The sequence below is a fragment of the Lynx rufus genome, unplaced genomic scaffold (assembly GCF_022079265.1).
Source record: "Lynx rufus isolate CCGP_SWC_20201006 ecotype Redwood Valley unplaced genomic scaffold, mLynRuf1.p SCAF_5, whole genome shotgun sequence".
Classification (NCBI taxonomy): Eukaryota; Metazoa; Chordata; class Mammalia; order Carnivora; family Felidae; genus Lynx; species Lynx rufus.
Genome location: NW_025814867.1, coordinates 12,341,953 through 12,361,183, shown reverse-complemented (window position 1 = coordinate 12,361,183; position 19,231 = coordinate 12,341,953). Strand labels below are relative to the sequence as shown.

The following is a 19,231-nucleotide window of genomic DNA, read 5'->3' as shown; positions in this document are numbered from 1 at the left end:
GGAAGCTGAGGAGCCCAGGTCTGTTCAGATTTCTTCAGGTCAGTGTTTGTCCAATAGAACTTTATGCTGTGATGAAAATGTTCTGGATCTATCCTGGCGATATGTGGCTACGAAGCACTTGAAGATGGCTAGTGCTACTTGAAAGTGAATATATGATTTTATTTAACTTCAGTTATTTACGTGTGTTAGTTTAGTTATTTAAATTTAGAAAGCCGCGTGGACTTCTGGCCACCATATTACACAGCACAGCTCCAGACTGAGCCCTCGACTTCAGAACAACGTGCCTTGACAAGAGCATCTTGTCTTGGGTGCCCCGTGGTCCTCTACCTTCATGAACGAGCTCTTCCCAGAAAGGAAACTCTCTTGACCTCTGAACTAACTTCTTTATACTGCTAACTTTGATTATTGAAATCTTGAGCTTTTTATTTTTTATTGTTTCAGGCACTGCACAGACGATTCACACTCTCTACACCTGGGTTCTGGGTTCAACATGCCAATTTTTTTTTTTTCTATTGTCTTATTTCCTCTGTGAGTGTATCTTTATTCCTTGTCCAACAGCTACAAATATGCATTAATTTACTTTTTAACAAATAAGAGGAATTTGTCAGAAACAGTAGAACTTTTCTCCGGGAACCTAAGGAAGGGATGTGAAACTTGGTGTTGCAGGATGGAGAGAAATGGAAAAGTGGAAACAAGTGTTTATTGCATGCCAGCTACTACGTGCCGGGCAGCGTCGAAGATTCTAGAGGACAGCAGTGAACTAAACAAAGACCATTATGCTCCAGCTAGAAACAGGATTTTACTAATATGTTGGGATAATAAGTGCAGAGTAAGGAGCAGAGGCTGATGGCTGAGTGTAATTTTAGAAAAGGGCTACCATATTCCTATCTGAAAAAGGCATCTATCTTCAGAATGTTCTAGGTGGAGGGAATAGTATGTCCAAATGCCCTAAAACCAGAGCGTGCTTGTTACCTCTTCACACCCTCTCGGTTTCCCCGTGGTCTCTCATCTTTGCTGGTCTCTCTTTCTCTCTCTCTCTCTCTCTTTTTTTTTTTTACATTTATAGACACACATTTTTACATTGGACTCCTCAAGAAGGGAAGCCAGTCCACAACCCCATTGGTGTTGGTAAAAAGATTAGACTGAAATGGTTGAGAGTCGGTGAAATGTAGTCAAAATGTGCTTTCTCGGTCACCACTGGGGCCATGCAGCATTTTACACATCTTGCCGCTCACTCCATTAGGTAGTTTCCAGCACTAGTTAGGTTTAATGAATAAGATTATTTGCGTTGGGGGGCGGGCGAGGGCAAATCCAAGGTGCAGAAGTTAGCTGCCTATGGGAGTTGGCACAAAAAGTCTTCTAAAGAACTAAAAGGTGTCGTAATTTGATCTCCCAGTCAAAGACAATTCAGAACATTTCAAAGTTGAAGTTACTTATTCCACCCTTAGCCCTTAGCAGTAAATGTTATTGCCGTATGCAAATATGGCCGTCCCCATAGATGGAAGGAGCCCACTGTATTCCAGTACTCAGTGGGAAGAGCCCTCAAGGACTGTGGGTGTGGTTCTCATTTTCTGTACTGAAATGACCGCTGGGATCTATCTTGACTCTGCCACAGCCCGTTGACAACAGTGAAAACAATATCCTCTGGTAAATGGCTGTTCTCTCTTCTTACCAACTGCAGTGGGCTTGTTACAGCGTGGAGGGCAGTTGGCTTTTTACCTGTCGGAGGACCGCATCATACAGATCACAGCTACTTACCTTACGAGAGCCCTGTATGCTGTTTACTGTGAATGGCATTAATGACAAGGGTGAGGAATACCCAGGAAAGGCATAAACCCTCCCCACACGTTCTCATCCAACTGTATTGCGAGAAAGTGACAGAGTTGCTCGGTTCAAGAGCAGATTCTCAGAATTCATTTCAAATTTCCTGCCCTGTGATGTCCCTCCTTGAAGGCTTCCCAGTGCTTAAAACGTGTTTCTTTCTTTCTTTTTTTTTTTTATTTCACTTCCTCTCCTTGAAAAATATGAAGGGAGGCTTCAAAGCGTTTGTTGTTCTCTTAGAAACCAAAGTGAATCCGAACGCACCCTTTAGTTTTCTCGTGCCAACTAGTCGAAGGTAGTTTGGCAGCTGCTAGTCAATGAAAAGCCTCCCCAGAATCTTTTACGAGTGGGTCACAGTTTTAAACATCATGCTGAAACTGTACCAGAACTGGTTGTTACTTTCATTTTCTTAAAATCGACCATCTTTCTTTGCCTTAATTTTCACTTGAGGGAAAATTCAGCCTCAAATAGATGGCCTAGTAGAAGGAGCTTGGTTTTGAATTTTGCCTTTTACTTCGACATTTATTGAGCCCTGTTCTGTGACAGACCCTGGGCCGAGGCTGTCCCTCTTGGAACAAGACAGATGATAGTCCCTGACCTCATGATGCTGATATCCTACTGCCTGCCAGCCTCAGCAAGCTACCTAAACAGCTCCGTCTTCTGTAAAATGGAAGCGATAATCTAATCTCTCATAGCCACTTGCCAGACACAGTCAAGGCATAGATCAAGTAATGGGATGTTTTTGTACAATTATACATGTTATTATTACTTATCATTCAAGCTGAGCCCAGAAATGGATTCAGAGTAAACAGACATGTTTCTAATGCTGAAGGTTGTTTTTTTTTAAATGGTTAGAGTGAATGTCTGTGCTGTAAGCCAGAATTTCCTCCACATCCCCCATAAAATTAGAGGAAATGCCTACACTGGCTGAATGGAAAGTGATCCTTTGTCATCTGACATAATTTTCCTTCCTTCTAACCTCGGGATGCACAAATGTTTGTTCCCGCAAGATGGATCAGCTTCAGTGATCGGGGTTAAGCCCGAGTATTAATGGGGGATGTGGACCTCCCAAAGTTGCAGAGAGTGTGGTTTCTCAAGGAGCGGAGACAGCAAAACTGAAATCACACCGCTTGATAGTTCTGAAGCCGTTTTTTCTTATAAGCTGAAACATAGCATCTCATTCTGCTTAACCAGGACTGCCAGGTCAGTGCTGGGGCACACCTGAATTATTCAGGTTTCTTGACTCTTGGGGGTTGAACTGTGGGTGTTTTCCAAAACGAAAGGGACTTAAAGATCGTCGTGTTCAGCCCACCTATTTGACCGGTCAGAGGATGGGCACAGTGTGGTCGGGTAGTTGGCCAAGAACGCAAAGCCAGGCACACAGTTAGTTCAGCGTCTTCTCTGCTGCAACCCGCTTCTACTCCCAGCGTGAATTCTCCTCGAGGGGAAACTGTACAGCAATGTCACATAATTAATTTTTACATGAGGAGACGGCTTCGAGGAAAAGAGATTAAGGAATATTGCTTTCCGTGTATCTGAATGGCACAGAACGCTTCTTAACTAGATAGATAGTTACAAATCTAGGAAAATGGTTGCTTATATTCCTCTCCATGTTCCTCATCAGCTGTGAATCACATTGTGCTGGGTTTTTCCTTGAGAAAGAAGGCCAAACATAACTTCATTTCAACATTTTAGAATTCCATAATCTTAAGGCGCCTCGTTGCCTCCCCACGGCTGCCCGTCAAATTCACTAATATTATTAGCATGTTGCCAAATGACACACGAAGTGCCTCAAAGCCAAGGCAGATCAGCTCTTCATGTTGAATGTGGTGCAAGGGTCAGCAGAGGATTTGAAAATCGAACTCGATCCTCCAGTTACTACCTAGTTGCCAGACCTAAGCTGGTTCTGAACGGTATTTTAAAACCAGATGGTTTGGTTCTAGAAGGGTGTTTAAAGATCCAAAGCACTCTTGGGAGCTTTGTTATCAAACAGTGATTGATTCCGTTAGATCTCTTTGAAAGCTTTGGCTCCAGGTCGTTGGTAACAAAAAGTTACCGTATTTCAATTTGTCTATTCGCTCAAATTTCCTGAAATATTTTGTAGAGGTCATCAGACTGCTGCATTCTGGTGATGAGGAGGCATAGATTTACCAGACTTTTAATTATCTTGTGCCTTTCCTGTAATTTTCGTTTGTGAGGGAGTGTTTGCATGCCGTGTTACTTTTCTAACCAGAGTGCTTGTGTGGCACTTTTTATTGTCCAGATGATTTTCTCATGTACTTCAAGCATGTTTTCACTTCATCCTGACCCTAGAGAGTACCATTTCATTGATCAAGAGAAGGGGGTTTCAAGAAGTGGCTTGCCTTGGTCCTACAGCCTTAGTAGTGGCAGATCCTGAACTCTGAAGTCTTTGACCTTAAAATCCTTGGACTTCACAAGCTGACTGTGATTCTATATGTCTCCTAAAATAAGCAAAGGAATTACAAAGAACCAAAGCTCTTTTCTAAGAAACGTGCTGCTCCCCTGGCCCTACATGACCCCCCTCTACTACTTCTGGCCACACTCAGTATCTTTGCCTTCTGCTGGAGGGACTGTTAAGTGCTTCTCAGGAACCTTTACAAATGGGGACATCTGTCACACTGCTAGTGTCAGGGAGGCTGAGGGTTTTCATGTGACTTGTGGCTTTGTTTCTCATTAGCTGTGTCTCATTGACCTTGAATAGTCATCTCACCTCTTTGACCCTTAATTTCCCCATCTGTGAAATGGTGATGACAAAATGCCATGGTGGTTGTGATGAGCAAACGAAATAATCCTCACTCTTGGTACTGGACTAGGCGTTTGGTCTGCGTTCAATAAATGGTGTAGAAATAACTAGTATTATTATTCTCCCATACAGTTCTGATTTCTAAAGTAGAACATTTTCCTTTTCTTGAAACGTGAGTGTCCACGTTAGTGAATCAAATACATATTGGAAAATTACCATATTAGAGAGTTATACGTGAGTTTTTGGCGTTCCAGTTAAACCTCTAATGTTGGAATAGAGAGTTGAACAGATATGTTAAAAAAAATCATTAATGGTAAAGCTTCAGGTGGCCGCAGGGGCCGGGCAGGGGGTAGGAGTCATGAGGGAGCAGCGGTGAATGGCAAGCCAGCCAGTGGGTACTCGAACCACCTCAAGGGCCTACCACCCCTCGCTAGCTAACGTCTGACTATTGTCATGGCAACTCTGTAGGTCTGCTGTTGCCACATCTTTTTAATTTTCTTTTTTGTTTTTCATTTTATTTATTTGAGAGAGAACAAGTGAGGGAGAGGAGCAGAGGTGGAGAGCAAGAGAGAGACTCTTAAGCAGCCTCCATGCTCAGTGCTGAGCTGGATGTGGGGGCTCGATCCCATGACCCTGGGATCATGACCTGAGCTCAAATCAAGAGTAGGATGTTCAACCGGCTGAGCCACCCAGGCACGCCATCTTTTAATTGTCTTAGTTGGAGTTGGAAAGCCAGCTTTTCATGTGAAATACCCTAATTTGAAAACCTGGGGGGCGCCTGGGTGGCTCAGTCGGTTAAGCGGCCGACTTCGGCTCAGGTCATGATCTCGCGGTCTGAGGGTTCGAGCCCCGCGTCGGGCTCTGTGCTGACAGCTCAGAGCCTGGAGCCTGTTTCAGATTCTGTGTCTCCCTCTCTCTGACCCTCCCCCGTTTATGCTCTGTCTCTCTCTGTCTCAAAAATAAATAAACGTTAAAAAAAATTTTTTTTTAAAAGAAAACTTGGTTCACATTTTTTTTTATGTTTATTTGTTTCTTTTGAGAGAGACAGAGAGTGAGGAAGGGACAGAGAAAGAGGGAGAGAGAGAATACCAGGCAGGCTCCACGCTGTCAAGCACAGCATGGACTTGAACCCGTGAACCATGAGATCACAACCTGAGCTGAAATCAAGAGTCAGACACTTAACCTACTGAGCTACCTAAGAGCCTCGCTTGGTTCACATTTTAAAAAGAAAATAGTTTAGGCCAAACAGAACACATCTGTGGACTCTCTGTGGCTCATGCAATCCCCGCTTTAATGTGTCTCAGTCTGGTCTACTCCCAGCTTATTTGGGTGTCAGAAACCAAGCATCTCGAACCTCACCCCTTAAAGAAGTACTTCACCTGAGTGCTATCGTATTTCCAGCCCTTTTCCAGAGCATGAGCCTCTGAATCATCTGCTTTGACCAGTATTTTCACATACTTCACAAAACTGAAGAGCCTTTCCATTTCCAAAGTTTTTTTGATAAAAATCATACAAGTACTGTTTGTTTGTTTGTTTTTTTTTTTTTTTGGTTCCCTACAGGACTGTAAGCATCTTGAAAAGAAAGGGTTATGTCTCATAATGTCCACCCTTTCCATAAGAGTTCTTTTTAAAAATTTTTTTTAATGTTTATTTATTTTTGAAGGAGAGAGAGAGACAGAGAATGAGTGGGGGAGGGGCAAAGAGACAGAGAGGGAGACCCAGAATTCGAAGCAGGCTCCAGGCTCTGAGCTGTCAGCACCGAGCCCGACACGGGGCTCGAACTCACAAACCGTGAGATCATGACCTGAGCCGAAGTCGGACACTTAACCAACTGAGCCACCCAGGCGCCCCCATAAGGCTTTAATATCCGCTCACAAAGCAGATAGGTAATGCATGTTTGCTTATGTCGGCTAATTTTTCTGGTAATTATTTGAGTTGAGTTGGAATGCTATAGCACTCCATAAATCGTGTGCTCATTATGGTGCCTCTGCCAGGCTATTTACCAATGCTGTTTTGACTGTCACCAAGAGAGTTAATCATATTTATTTGCAATAATCTCTGGGTGCTTTTGCTTGTTGTCACGGTATACCATCCAAGTCACATCAACTGAGGGAGAATTGTTTTCTCAGTTACTATTACTTTACATAAAGCACCAACTAACTTTAAAGCATTTCCCAGCAGAATAGTTATTTTGACAGTATGTGAAACGGTGTCAAATTGTACTCCTTCACTTGGTATAGTATCCCATTTGCATTGTTGTGGCTTAATTTATTCAACTGGTTTCCTCTTTTCCTCAACCCCAGCCCCTGCATTCTCCTGGTGTTGGCTCATTTCAAAGTCTGTAGAGTTAAGATTTTGCCAGATAAACACACTGTGAAAATCAGCTTTCTCAATGGTAAACTAAAATTGCCATGTGTGGACAGTGGCATTTGTTGCCAACTGCTCACCCCTGCCCAGCTTTCTGGGGGCTGTTTTTCTACTAAATCCCTGTTAAACATTAAAGAAGATGATTGAGAGAGCTAAGAGTTTTTCAGCTCTCTGTGGCAAAAATTCTAGTATTCGGAAATACTGCCTTTGGCAGTAATATAGATATTTCCATCTGCGAGAGTCATTTAAAATGTGTGGGTTTTGTCACCTGATATGTGGCCTGATTCTGGGACATATACCCGCCCCCCCCCCAAAAGCAAATGCAGCAAGTGTTTTCGGAGAACTCAAGCTGCACTTCATCCTCAGTGATCCAAGAAATTCAGGGCTAAGCAAGAAAACAGAGTGTGCATATTGGGAGCTATTTGGAAGTATAGGGGTTGGGGAGTGTTCAGTTGAGAAGTTTGCAATCAAACTCTAGCTCAGTTATTTTATGTTTGTCACTAGAAAATGCCAATTACTTTTCCATTCAGCTGCAACTTGTTTTAGTCTATATATGGCTTTTAAAAATCTCCCTGTAAATCAGAATTTTAAAATCCTCCTTTAAAGGTACAGTCAAGTTTTCAATGTAAAATGCCCTAGTGGATTAATCCCTTTGAAACATAGCTTAATCCCTTCATTTATTTGTTTGGTGAATACAAGTTCCTACATTGGTTTATGCAGTTTCCCTGAAACAATCCATAGTGAACAATTCGACTCATTTTAGCCAAAAAGGCTAAAGAAAAAAAAAAAATAAAGAAACCCAAACCTTCAAAGCTAACTTCCTCCACTGAACAAGTCAAAAAGGGAGGGAACACACACGCACACACACAGGCACACACACACACACACACACACACACACACCACCTCCTCTCCGATTTATTCACAGTTACCTACTTTTTAGTGAATTTAGGCTGGAGTTTTATTAGGATGGTTGACAACTGTCCAGATTCATTAGTTTACTTGCCAGCCCCTGACTTTTAAGTTTTTAAACCAGGCCTGGAGTTTCTTCAGTTCATTCCTAGATTAGAATATTTCTATTATGAGAGGAGGCAGACTACGTCTGAGATTCAGTTCTTGCCTCCTGTGCTTCTGGTCCCGGGGCTTTTGCTCTGCCTTCCCAACTCTCCTTGCCTTTTGTAAATCTCACTTATCGAGCCAGTCCTGTGAATAGCATACACACCAGAACATGCATGTGCCACTCAAATGCAGGATGCCTATTTGATGAATGATTCTCTGTCTTCAGAGATCTCATCTCTGCTCAGACTCTCCTGGTCTGAGCTATTTGCTCAGCCCAGAGTGCCTTTATTTCAGTTAAAAAAAATTTTTTTTAACGTTTATTTATTTTTGAGAAGAGAGAGACAGAGCATGAGCAGGGGAGGAGAGAGAAAGAAGGAGACACAGAATCCGAAGCAGGCTCCAGGCTCCGAGCTGTCAGCACAGAGCCCAACACAGGGCTCGACCTCACGGACCATGAGATCATGACCTGAGCTGAAGTCAGAGGCTTAACGGACTGAGCCACCCAGGCGCCCCGCAGAGTGCCTTTTTGTCCTTCCCTTGCCAAAGCCACCCATTCTTCAAGGACCGATCCCCACCCCCCACCCCCCACCCCCCATAAAACTGGGTATTCCTGTGCCAGTCTCTCTCCTTTTTTTGACCTCATGCCTGCATTTAAAGACAAGTCAGTTACATTTGATAATTTTGCTTCTCCAACTAGAAGGTAAGCCCCAGGAGGGCAGATGTTTGTTTTAAATCTCTTGGGACGTGGAGAATATCACAGACGCTTGACAGATCCTTAAAGGTTGGCCATGTGGTAGGCAATTTCAATGTGAAAGGATACGTCTTTTCTTATTAGGTTTTTGACTAGAATGATTTTTCTGCCATTTCAGAGAGATTTTCGAGTATTGTTTCGGTCATCCTTGGAAGGTTTTTTAAAAGTATTATCATAGAACATTTGCACGAAAAGAATTGATGTATTCAGGCCACTTATCTCTGTTTCTTTCCTGCCCATACTCTGGTCTCCAAGTTAACTAAGCGATGGTTTCTCTAGGACTCATCCTGGTCCTTCAGAGACCGTGCGGGACTATCACTTGAAGAAGAGCCCACCTCCCCTGCTCTCCAGATATTTACAATTACTTAGGGAATGGCGGTTAAAATACTTTTAAAACTAAAATAGAAGGTATTGTGTTGTGTTACGATTTCCAGCTATGCTGTAGAGAAGAAAAATATTCCTAAAATATCTTCGACTTAATCACGAGGTGTTATTTGTTTGTTTATAGTCATAGGCCAAAGTATTTTATTCCCTTGGAAATGTCTTTCTTCCGTGAAGAGTTATGAAGGGCCTGCTCTGAGGCTGCTTGACTTGCTGCTTTGTTCTGGAGGGAGGACGTGTGTGACGGGCCAATACACTTGTCCCACCTGGTCTCGGGGGCCGTGGGGCATTTGTTGCCAGCATCACAGACCATGGCGGCTGTCTGCCAGATGGTCGCCTCAGTGTCTGACTCCGAAATGCCAACTGCAATTAAAAACCTTCTTTCAGAGAACAAGTCTTTCAATTCTGGGCCCATATGGTGATCAGAGCCTCTGGGCCTGTGATCGTTTAAGAGGCCAGACTCAAGAGAAAAGCAGATGGAAAGAACTGTAAGATGAGACACGCCTGTAAAAAAGGTGAGGAACGGTATTTAATTTTGCTGGATCCAGTATGAGTGGAGAAGGGGAAATAATGGCCAGGCAAAAACTGGGCTCCCCCTAGCCTTCCTCCCCAACACGTGAACCAGCGGCATCAGCAGAATCTGGGAACGGTCTCAGTTTCTACCTGTAATGCTCAGTTTAATGAGTACTTGGCTAGGTTACAGGGCCCAGCTCTTCAATCAAACATTAACCCGGGTGTTGCTGTGGAGGTACTTTGCAGATGTGATTAACAACTGTAATCAGTTGACTCTAAGTCAAGTCACATTACCCTGGGTAATGTGATTGGGCCTCATCCAACCAGTTGGAAGGCCTTGGGAGCAGAAGAGGTTTCGCCGAGAAGAAATTGTGTCTCAGTGCTGTAGCATTCATTCTTGCCTGGGTTTCCAAGCCCTGGCCTGCCCTCTAAATTTTGGACTTGCAAGCCCCACAATCGCATGAGCCAATACAGTAGCCCACACCTGGGGGTTTAAACATATTCCCCAAATCTTTGTGCCCCTCGTAACATCTGAGAAGCACTTCTCAGAAGCATGTGGAGTTCTGTTCACCAGTTGCCATGGATTATTCTTTGAGATGCTGCAGGTAATTGTATCAATTTTCGTGGTCCTGCTCTGAAATAAATAGCACTAAACAAGACCTCCACAGGTGTTTGTAGAACGAATTCATTCTTAGGTGCCCCCCAAAACGCATCACTAGGCAACAAGAGATAGATGCATGAATTCAAACACACGGGAGTGCATTTCTGGCGAAGTGTTTAAGATTATGTGTAGAATCTTGAGATTTCACCTAGTACTTCAGTTAACAGTTGCCACCGTTCCAAAGATAACGGACTAAGAATTCCTATCCGATAGTCATATCTAATATTTATCTGGAATAAGTCTAAGCCTTATTAGGCTGCTCATCACTAACCTTCAAAGACAACAGTGTTGTTCCAGAAATAGACACAGCTAAGCTTTTACTCAATTCATATTCTCAAGACCTGGAACTTGTGTCTCCAGGCAATGAGTTTGGGGAAAATGTGCCCTAAAATGAGGAAGGCAGTATGAGCTAGGCTGAAGGTCTTGGTATTACTCATGGGTTTGTTTGAAGAGAAGTGAAATGCGGTGTGCCATGTGACCCCATCATATGCTGAAGGAGGCTACCCAGGCTCACTTCCTTTAGCGAATGACTTTCTAGGTGAGAGATGTTCTTATTGGAACCTCTTTCTGGGGGACATTATGAATAGCTGATTTGCCTGGTATGGGTAGAAAATTCCCTGAAGATGGTCAGCTGTGCACAGAGGGCATAGAGACACTAAAAATGTTCACTAATATGAGAACATACTAACTAAAGATGCAGGAGGGTAATTTAACCCGAATTGGAAGTCATTCGGAAGTTGGTTAGGGTCTACTGTGGGGTTAATTAGGTGGCTTTTGTTGTGGTGTTTAGGGTAATATCTTTGTCCCTGGTGATTCACATATATCCACTCACCTTTCATTACTTTGGCTTCACAAACACGTATTCACAAACATAAGATGTTTGATACCTGAGGTTGCAGTGGTAACTTCTTCTGTTGATTGGAATGCACAGATGGAATCATGCACCTGGTGAATAGCTACTAGGGCCCTTCCTGCACCCCCCCCCAGGAACCCCCCCCCAACTCTGAATAGCGGTGTGCTACTTAGGGTGCTATCGGTGATTCTTGAGGACTCTGGGCTAGTCCTTGGAATCTTCGGCGGTGGGGGGCTTGTGGGTCTTCAGGGAGTCTGTAAGTCAGCCCTCTGAAATGGTAACCAAAACGTCCTAAGTATGTCTCCCCCATCTCTTCAGAGTGACTTCATAAAGTTTTTAGCAAAACTAGATGACCTCCAACAAAGCTTAAGAGAAGCTTTGCCCCTTACATTTCGCTCTATGCCACCAGCACACGTATTCACCAGGGAGAACACTGGCTTAAAGCAGAGGCTGATGTTTACTGGCTGGCTGGAGTTGTCAAGGTAGGGAGCCTCCTGAGGTCGGTGAATAGGGAGTGGCTGGCTGGAGAAGGGAGGGCAAGAAATTATAGTGAATATGCCCCGGGTAAAGGCTTTCAAATTTTTCAGAAAAACAAAAACATAAAAAACAGCTGCTCAACCTTAAAAAGTCTGTTCACCTTAGCAGTGGTCGCTTTTACAATAATAAAGAGAAAGATGAGGCCTCTTCACTGGGTACTTACGACGCCATATGTGATAACTTAACATCCTTTGGTGCACAGTAGGTGTTTGATGTGTATGAATCCCCACTGTAAACTGTCCCTTCCCCCCCGACACACACACACCTGTACCTCCAAGTAGGGAGTGAAGTTGGCTGTTTGCCTTTTTCCCAGGGTTCATTGCAAAGGCCTTCCCTTTCTGGGTCTTGCCGTAGGCAGCCGGCTTTGTAGACCTGCATGTCTCCAGGGGCCCCGTTTGCACACACTGCGGTCGGAATGCCACCCCCAGAGCTGTGTGGCTTGGCGGCCCTTCTCTAGCCTTTCTCTTCTTTGATGGCCCTCTTTGGTGTCTTCACTGTTGATTGTGCTTTGTAGGCATCAGATCTAAAGCCCTTCTACTTGTCAACAGGTCTGCGGCTGCCCTGGTGGCTTCCAACAGTGGACTCACTGTTTGCACTCCTCTCCTGACTTTTCTCACACTTCTTAGCTTGTGTTAGAAAAGCACTAGCCATCCCTGAGAAGGACTCCTTTTAGGGGCTGGTACTCCTGGCTTTATGGAGGGGCTGCTCCATTACGGTCACAGAAGTTGTGTGTGTGTGTGTGTGTGTGTGTGTGTGTGCGCGCGCAAGTGTGTGTGCGTGTGTGGTGGGAGGGTTGTTTGTTTTGTTCTGCGCCGGTCATGTTGTTTTCAGTTAATTCTAGGTCAGGATTCTCTGCCTTGGGTGCACGTTAGGATCATCCAGGCAGCTTCTTAAAATCCTGATGCTCAGGCTGCCTTCCAGCATAATTAAATCAGTGTATCTGGAGGTGGGACCTGGGCCTCATTATCTTTTAAAAGCTCCGTAGGTGATTGATTCTAACATGCCCTCAAAGTCGGTAACCGCTAATACAGGCTAAAATCCTAAAATGCTAGAAGGCTTAATTCCATTTCATGGAGGCTTCATTTTATATTTAAAAAGAACAAAGCTTCTGGCAAATGCATGTTTGTCTGTCTGAAACATACTCTATACCAAAAAAAAAAAAATTCACATAAATACAACATGCTCCAGCTTTTTGTTGTTTTACAAATGTCTTATAGGGAAATCTAAAGGGTTAAGTTAGTTATTTCATAAATAGATCCAAATCTAACTATTGCAAATATACATATATATACGTATATATATATATATATATATATATATATATATATATATATATATATTCATTGTCGTGTTAGTCCCAAATTGAACACAAGGTTCAGAAAGTATTTTAGCCTGTATTTTTAGCTTAGCATAGAGCTCTGGGTCTGGGAGACAAATTTCAAAATAGTTTGTTGCCTAAAAATATACTTCCTGAAATGAACTTGAGGCCTGCGAGGGATGAATGGGTTTGGTTTTTTTTTTTCTTCTTCTTCTTCTTCTATATTTAATGTTACCACAAGAAAGTAAATCTTAAATTTATATATGTTTGTATTTTTAGAGACCCAGGAAACAGGTGCTGTGCCCAAGTGATGAAGAGGGTTTTGTGGCAAAGTGTGGATGACAGAAATCTGAAATTCACGGGACAGGGAGAGACAGGGGGTGGGTGATGAAGTCGTTCCTTTGGCTTTAGGCAGGAGCATGCTTGACACAGGGAGGAGATGGGGAGGCTCTCCTCAGGCCTTTCCAAGGGCAATCCCTGGGAGAAACGTACCTCCCAGCTTCCTAATGGCCAGTGACTGTTATGGTGCTACAGGTGGTCTAGGCACCTAATCTTTCTTAGTCCAGTCGATAAGTGTCTCTGAGTTCATGTTTGTTGACCAAATGCCTAGTAGCCTTGTCTTTATTTTTTATTTTTTTTAATGTTATTTATTTTTGAGAGACAGAGAGAAAGAGGGAGGGAGAACAAGTGGGGAAGGGGCAGAGAGAGAGGGAGACACAGAATCTGAAGCAGGCTTCAAGCTCCAGGCTCTCAGCACAGAGCCGGATGTGGGGCTCGAACTCACGAACTGTGAGATCATGACCTGAGCTGAAGTCAGACGCTTAACCGACTGAGCCACCCAGGCGCCCTCCCCCCGCAACCCACAGTAGCCTTGTTTTACTTCTCTTGACTCTCAAACTCATCCATTGAACTTCCACTTTTGCCAGTAGAAATGGATCTCATGCAGGAAAAATAAGGGAAGGTAGTGTTATCCCCTTTTTAATGGTCTGTTAACATGCAGCATGTGTCTTGCAAAGAAAAGTCTGTCTTCAGTATGTTATTGATGACTGTGAATGAATATTGCATGTATAATCACACCCGCCACCCCCCAATCTGAAGGAAGAAGTTACGTATCCTTTCCCGCTTGATACAAAAAGCCAAATGTGAACTTCTTATAGTTAGTCCTTTATGTATTCATTCTTCACGTAGTCATCTGACAAATATTTTGGATACCTTCTATGTAGCAGGTCGTCTTCTTGGCACTAGAGATACAGTGTGTAAACAGGGCAGATGAAAGCTCATGGAGCTTGCATCTTGGTGGATAGATTGTAAGCAAGTAAGTGACTGAGATAGTTGTGCAGGAGATAAAACAGAATTCTGTGGTAGTTACTTGTGGGTTGCTTTAGGATGAAGAGGTCACATTAACTGGAGACCAGGAAGGTGACAAAAAGCCAGACAAAGGGAATAGCAAGTGAAAGGCTCTGGGGAGGAAGGAACTCGGCTTCTTCCGGGGAAGGCCTATGTGTCTTAAAAGGCAACGGGTAAGGAGTAAAGGGGCTGGTGGGGGTGTGGCGGTGGATAAAGTCAGAGACGTAGCAGGTGGTAGATTCTCGAGGTAGAACTCACCTTTCACTCACCTGCGGGACTCCGGCGCCTGGAGCCTTGCCAATTTTGGGGATTCTCTCTCAGAGACAGTCAGTGTTGGTTGATTAACTGATTTCCTTCAAGGCAATGGGGAGAAGTTAGAACCAGTCTCTGGCCAAGAATGCCCTTGTAGCTCTTCCCATGCAGGTGAGGAGAATGACAGCAGTGTCCTGCCTCACCTACAGTGTCTCCTCTGAGTTGGCCCACACGCTTTTGTACCGCACAACTCTGCTCCATTGTGACCTCTCTCTGCCCATCTAAGTGGTGGCCCTCGTTAGGATCCTGTATCTTCTGTGTTTCTATTTTGGGTTACCCTGCCCTCATTTGTTTCCTTGTCTGTCCACTCAGCTAAATGATGGTTTCCTTAAGGTAGTGTTCTCTGTGCCTCCAGCACCCAGAACTATGCAGTAGACCGATCGGTTCGCTGTTTCTGGATGGAATGATTGTTTGTAGATAGAGTGCCTTAGGTGACCCCTGACAAAGTCAAGAAGTTACTCAGACGTCCCCCCGCCCCGGCCACCACCACCCTGAAATGGCTTTCATTACGAATCGCCTGTGTGAAGGAAATTCTGATCTGACATAGAGGCATGACTTTATTTCATTCGCAATTGCAGCACATCATCGGGGGTCCGCTGGCAGGCTGCCTAGCAGTTAGATACTCACTTAATGTGTCCTGCTTTTCCCTCCCCAGTTAACAATGGCATGATGGTCACCGACAACAATGGTATCATCAAGTTTCCGCAACTGTGCAAATTTTGTGACGTGAGATCTTCCACCTGTGACAGCCAGAAATCCTGCCTGAGCAACTGCAGCATCACGTCTATCTGCGAGAGGCCGCACGAAGTCTGTCTGGCCGTCTGGTAAGTGGCCTCTGAAAATCTGCCTTTTCTCTCTTTTCTGAGTGATGCGCGCTGCCGTGCGTAAAGTCAGGGTGTCCCCTGGCCCCCTGACTTGTCCCTTTCCCTCAGGCAGCCTCTCTTCCGGAGATATTCTGTATGTTTTCAGATACATACACACCCCCGTGGCTCTGTTTACATGTGGGTGTGACAGTGTATAAGATGGCCTGAAGTGTTTACAATAAGTCTGGGACCCCTTCCTTGTATGAAGGAGAGACATTTGCCACTTGTCGTTTTAACTGACAACCTCCCGCTCGGTACCCCAGAGTGATACCAGGAGCTTTGTTTCTCTGAGGCAATGTCAGTCTTGTTTTATGGGAGGAGAGGGGATGAAAGGTGGCTGTGTAAAGAGGAAAGACCTTGTCAAAAACAGGGAAGTTCTTAGGAGAACCAGAAAAACAGCCCATTCATTAGTCAGAAGTCCTGGCCATGTTACTCACAGCACCACTGGGCTACATAATCCATCTCGCTCTGGGATCAGAACTGCTTGTTTCTTAGATCACATTCCCTTCATATTCTCTCTCTCTCTCTCTCTTTCTCTCTCTCATTCCCCCTTCAACACATGCGCGCACGCGCACACACACACACACACACACGCACGGTGCTCATAAATCCTTTGATTCATTCATAGTTTGGGATTGGGAGTAAGAGCAAGAGATAAAAGGAAAATAGAGATTAAAAGAGTCCTCTTTTATAAAATGTATAAATTCATTAATGAAATACAGCATTTGCAGACTTACTCTGATGTTTTAAATTTGTCAGCCAATTTTTTCTTAAGTAACCTATGCGTTTCCTGGTCAGTTGGCAAATGAGAATATCTGTATCTATCTATCTATCTATCTATCTATCTATCTATCTATCTATTTTCTTAGTATTTTTAACATTTATTTATTTTTGAGAGAGCGAGACAGAGCATGAGTGGGGGAGGGGCAGAGAGCAGTGGGGGACACAGAATCCAAAGCAGGCTCCAGGCCCTGAGCCGTCAGCACAGAGCCCGACTCGGGGCTCGCACTCACAGACCGTGTGAGATCATGACCTGAGCCGAAGCTGGCCGCTTAACCGACTGAGCCACCCCGGCATCCCGGCGAATGAGAAGATAAACCCAAATGTCTCCCTGCACCGCCCCCCACCACCCACCCCACCGCCTTTTGGAGAAGTCTTTTGAGACTTTCTCCAGACCACATACAGTTAGCCTTGATGATAGATCTGAAAAGCTTGCAAATTTCGATACATACCAGGGGATGAACGAGTTTCTTAAGAATGTTAACAGCCAGTAGCTGTCGTGACGGCTTGCTCTACCTGCCAACCTCATCAGGTCCCGTTCTGAGCACCGTCTTTGCGAAAGGGATTTTGACAAAGAGCGTGTTCAGAGGAAGAGGGGCCGGTACGCTTGCAGGCTTAGGAAGCTTGTGCTGTGTCAGCTGTTCCTCACAATCTGACATGGTGAGTCCAGTAAAGAGAAGACATGGGCTCTGTTGAGAGATGGTGGATGGCCGCTCAAGGGGAAACTATAATAAACTCGTTCTCCATCATTCTGAAGGGCAGAAAGAGGATCCGTCAAATGAACAAGGGATCGGCCTGCAGTATAAGTGTGAACATTTTCACACTTGTGGTTTCCTACCAGCAAAACAGGCTTCCTCGTCTGAGGAGTCAAAGTGCAGGGGAGGCTGGGGGACCACCCATCGAGTCGAATGCAGGAAAGATTGAGGCACCAGATTGTTATGGCCTCAAAGCTTCCTCCTTGGCGTCTGGTCTCTGCTGATCACCTTTACTTAAATCTCCACCGTGACGTGAGAGTTTACTTCTGCAACCCCAGACAGGCTCATCTGATAGATATTTTGACCTGTGGTCCAAGCCCCACTGATGGCACGTGAATCGAGTCGCTGTGAAATTCCAATCTCTGGAACGAGGCGTTACTCGCTGTCTCAGAGGATGCGAGCATGTAGCGGGGAGAAGACCTCCCTGTTTCCTTGGTGTGCCCACCATGAAGAGTTAATACAGCGAGTGTTGTTTTTCTACCTGTCTCAGCAAAGACAAATACTCCCGTGGGGGTGGAGTGTCGGTAGAGAGAAAGGGAAGTGAGAGGTGCTGTCGCACATCTTGCCCACCCTCCTCCGCACTGAAGCTCTCACCCCCTCAGTTGCTGGCACCAGTCGCCGCTGAGGGATCACCCGAGTCCCTCCAGCTAATTTCCCTCCCTCCACTGACTGGAGCTTCTGCCCTCACGTGGCCTCTGCTCAAATTTGCCCCTCCCCATGGGGAGCCAGCCTCCCGTGACTGATTGACTCCAGGGTCCAAAATGCCAGGCCACGTTGCCTCCTTTGGGACCGCCCTGACTGGCCATCTTAGCTTTACATCTTCTGAGGGATCAGGGAGTCATTTGCTGTGACCTTGCATTGTGGCTCAGCTCCTGCTGTAGGAAGTGCTCCTTCCTTCATCCCTTACAGGTGCCTCTCCAGAAACTCGCCGCAGAAATCTCGCCTTAAGGTCCGTTTCCAGGGAAGCCCAGCTAACAGCCAGATGTGGAAATGGAAAGGCTCTACCCCTGCTCGTGCATGCCAGTGCCTTTTTCGTCGTGGTGTTCTTCTCATTCATTCATTGACTCATTTGTTCGTTTAACTGATGTCAGCTGCGCCCCCATACCGTGTCAGATGCGTACGTTCTTGCCAAGGATGAAAATAATTTGGACCCAAAGTTAATTTCATTATTGTGTTTCTGTTTTTGAGTGGATGTTGACAAACCCCTTTAATGGCTCAGAGCAAATGTTTCAGCACAAAGAAGTCTGTATTTATTCCATCGTATTCTCCCTTCCTATGCTCAACTGCATCTGAAGCTGTTTTTCAGAGTTGGCTTTGCCTGCCAGGGAGCACTGTTACAGGAGTGAGTGGAGAAAGCAGTTAAGGACTTTCCCCAGACTCAAGTATTCTAATTGAATTTCCTCTCTGCAGTTTTAGTTCTCTAAGCAGCGAGGAGATGGCAGGCAAGAGGCTCAGGGAGCTGCCCAGGGATTATACAGCAGCTTTCCTTCACGGCCCACAGTTCCTTCCTCCTTCCATTCGTTGGGCTCTAGAAGCTTCACAAGGAAGAGACACCCTACTTTTACTTGGGGGGCACAGAAGACTCAGCCTTCAGTTTGTTACCCGAACCAAAAAGCAACCATCTCTGGGCACGCACACAACACACACCCCCCTCGCGGTGGGGGCAGGGAGGGAGGTGCTTCTTGGCCTGTCATTTTTGCCAAGACTTTCAGTAGCTTTGGGGTGAAGGATAAGTGGGTTTTTTAAATAGGCATGGTTCGTTGTGTGATCGTGCCAAGTTGGGTTTCACTTTGTTCCCCGCTAGCCACCCTAGAGTAAGGATTCCGGTTGTGGCATTTCCTTTACCAGGAGGGACCTGCTCAGCAAGGGCGTGCTTCTCTCGTGCCTGCTGGAGTGTTAGTTCCAGAACCCTTGAGCTCTCTCGCCAAGGGCCCGTTTGCCTTTGCGGGAGCCAACCCTAGGTTGCGTGGATGCCAGACACGCTGTCTGTATTCCTGGTTGGACCGTTCTATCTGTACCCTTACTTCTGCTCTTCTTATCCTTGTTGACATATTGCCCATTGGTGTCCTGGAATTTAACACCCTGGCGGTGGTACTGTTAAAGTTGCTCTTCCCCTGTGGACATGGCCTACCTGTTTTCCAGGTGAGGGC

The 19,231-nt window shown here is 45.1% G+C and overlaps 1 protein-coding gene across 2 annotated transcripts in view; it reads left to right on the top strand.

Annotated features, from left to right (window-relative positions):
• The window catches only part of TGFBR2 (transforming growth factor beta receptor 2), an 89,380-nt gene that overhangs the window by 21,864 nt on the left and 48,285 nt on the right, over positions 1-19,231 (top strand). For both annotated transcript variants that reach the window (XM_047099658.1, XM_047099657.1), the window contains exon 2: positions 15,339-15,507. In XM_047099658.1, the coding sequence (XP_046955614.1) occupies positions 15,339-15,507 (169 nt within the window). The remainder of the gene's footprint in view (positions 1-15,338; positions 15,508-19,231) is intronic.